The sequence below is a fragment of the Acanthisitta chloris genome, unplaced genomic scaffold (assembly GCF_000695815.1).
Source record: "Acanthisitta chloris isolate BGI_N310 unplaced genomic scaffold, ASM69581v1 scaffold46226, whole genome shotgun sequence".
NCBI lineage: Eukaryota > Metazoa > Chordata > Aves > Passeriformes > Acanthisittidae > Acanthisitta > Acanthisitta chloris.
In genome coordinates this window covers 5,123-7,476 of record NW_008680656.1, presented here as the reverse complement: position 1 = coordinate 7,476, position 2,354 = coordinate 5,123, and the positions used below count along the sequence as shown (strand labels likewise).

Here is a 2,354-nt window from a genome sequence, read left to right as displayed (position 1 = left end):
TTTCCTATGCAAAAATGGGTTTTGAGCTGCTTGTCAGAAAAACAGTTTAGTTTTAAGACACAAAATAAATGCAAAACTACATCTGAAATTGTGTATAACCTCTCTGGACAATTAAATTCTCAAAATACATTACCTATTATTTCAGCAACTGTGTGGCCAAAGTTCTTTTTCTCCTTACTACCCTCCTTGCTTTTAGTACGTAAATTCTCTGTAGAAATGACAGCAGTGCACAGCAGTACACTGCAGAGGCTGAAATCCAGTTGTTTTTTGAACACATTAAGATACAACCATTATGGTCTGTCTTACAACAGCAAATTCCACCTTCTTTGGCTCTATGTTCCTGTGAAAATCTATTTTAAAAGCATTCTAAAGGTTTAAAAACAAAGGCACCTAAGATATCCATCAAAGTTTTCAAAGTGTATACAACACACAGACTTCAACATCTTATCAACATAATAATTTTCACATATAGTGCTGAACATCTTTAAATGCCCCAGAGAAGACAGCATTAAAGAGAAAGCAGAACTGGAAGTTAGAGACAGCCCTTGCTGCTTTCCATTTAGAAGTAAAATCATTTGGTGCACCAGTGTGTGTAAAAGAATATCAGTAGGACAGTCAGTAAACGTTAAGCAGCTGTCACTTACCACTTAGTGTTTTTGACCGTATAGGAGGCAATCCCTTTTTCTGACGTTCTTTTTCCCTTTCCCTCGCCCTTCTTTCACTGGAGTATGACCGGGATGACTTTCTCTTCCTTTCTCTTGATCTTGAGCGTGAACGTTTCCTGTGTTTACGCTTACGAGAACCAGACCGTGATCTAGACCTTCGTTTTCTTGGTGACCTACAAAACACTTAATTTTACTATGCTGCATTAAAAAAAGAAAAACACCTTGAAACAAAACAAAACATAGTCAAAATGTTCCATATCTACAGTATCTATTTCTCTGGCACAGAAAGCCTGTCCAGCTTTCTACCATTAGTTAATTCTGTTACCTGAACAGGTCTTCAAAAATTTCAAGTAAGCCACAGCTATGCCAAGTGAACTATCATGGAGCAAGTCTGCATCTAACACACAAATTTTAAATGAGCACTTCTTTTCATTGCCAAAAACTTGTGACAATTTTGGAAAATATGGAATTGAGCCTGATAATCACAAACTGCTGCTTTGTTCCAGAAAACCTTCATTTACTAAATACAAGCTAATTACAAAACCTTGAACGAGATCTTGAACGAGTTCTTGATCTTGAACGAACAGCTGATTTCTTTTCTTCTTGTTCAAAAATCTCTTCTTCAGCAACATCCTGACCTTCATCTATATCCATGTCCTGAGGTCAGACATTAACAGATGTTCAGTAACATTTAGTAACAGATGTTCAGCAACATTTAACAAATATACTCTCTCTCTATATATATATATGACTACATGAAAGCACACATTGATATTAGTAACTTTGAAATCATGTTTGCTCGTGTTTTCAACTTCTGTAATCAAATTTAAAATAGTTTTACCTGCTGTTGAATATCCATTGAATCATCTACATTTGTTTCCACTTCTAAAAACTGCTGTTGACTACTCCCTTGTGATGGTGATGCAGAGTGCTCTGAACCAAAATTTCCTTCTTGATTCTCCTCAGGGCTTGCCTAAATAACAGAAAGTACAGACTTGGGATAAATATCTGTAAAGACACAAAATAAATTCAAGAACTACAAGAAATGAAATTAAAATACTCAGAAATGCTATCAGGACAATTTTTAAAAGTAATTTTAAGCCTATAATCCAATATTGCAGGTAAACATTTCAGTAATACTCATTATATTTTCACTTTTAATTAAACAAATTTTAGGTGTTCTTGCTGCCAAAGAATGACAAAAGTTAGAGGATTGACTTGTAGTAATAAATTTTATCTTCAGATTTTTTAAACAGCTTATAATGACAGTTTGCAGAAAAAATCCTCAACTATCATTCAGTTAATTCATTTCTTATAATAGTATTTGTTTTGTCTTATTTTCCATATATTAAACTATTCTCCAACAATCAATCTGTTTCATGAAATAAATCCATACATTTATTGTTCCTTCTTCTGTCTCTGTCTTCTATCCCCTCCTCCTCTCCCTCTGCTCCTCATCAGATGCTTAGTAATTAGAAAAAATCCTCAACTATCATTCAGTTAATTCATTTCTTATAATAGTATTTGTTTTGTCTTATTTTCCATATATTAAACTATTCTCCAACAATCAATCTGTTTCATGAAATAAATCCATACATTTATTGTTCCTTCTTCTGTCTCTGTCTTCTATCCCCTCCTCCTCTCCCTCTGCTCCTCATCAGATGCTTAGTAATTTTGTTCTTTATCTTT

At 34.0% G+C, this 2,354-nt stretch overlaps 1 protein-coding gene across 1 annotated transcript in view; it reads right to left on the bottom strand.

Annotated features, from left to right (window-relative positions):
* Positions 1 to 2,354, bottom strand: part of LOC103805128 (protein SCAF8-like) — a gene marked incomplete at both ends in the record, with an annotated part of 8,142 nt that overhangs the window by 3,748 nt on the left and 2,040 nt on the right. The window contains 3 exons of the mRNA XM_009077763.1: positions 645 to 838; positions 1,210 to 1,322; positions 1,507 to 1,638. Of these exons, the coding sequence (XP_009076011.1) occupies positions 645 to 838; positions 1,210 to 1,322; positions 1,507 to 1,638 (439 nt within the window). The remainder of the gene's footprint in view (positions 1 to 644; positions 839 to 1,209; positions 1,323 to 1,506; positions 1,639 to 2,354) is intronic.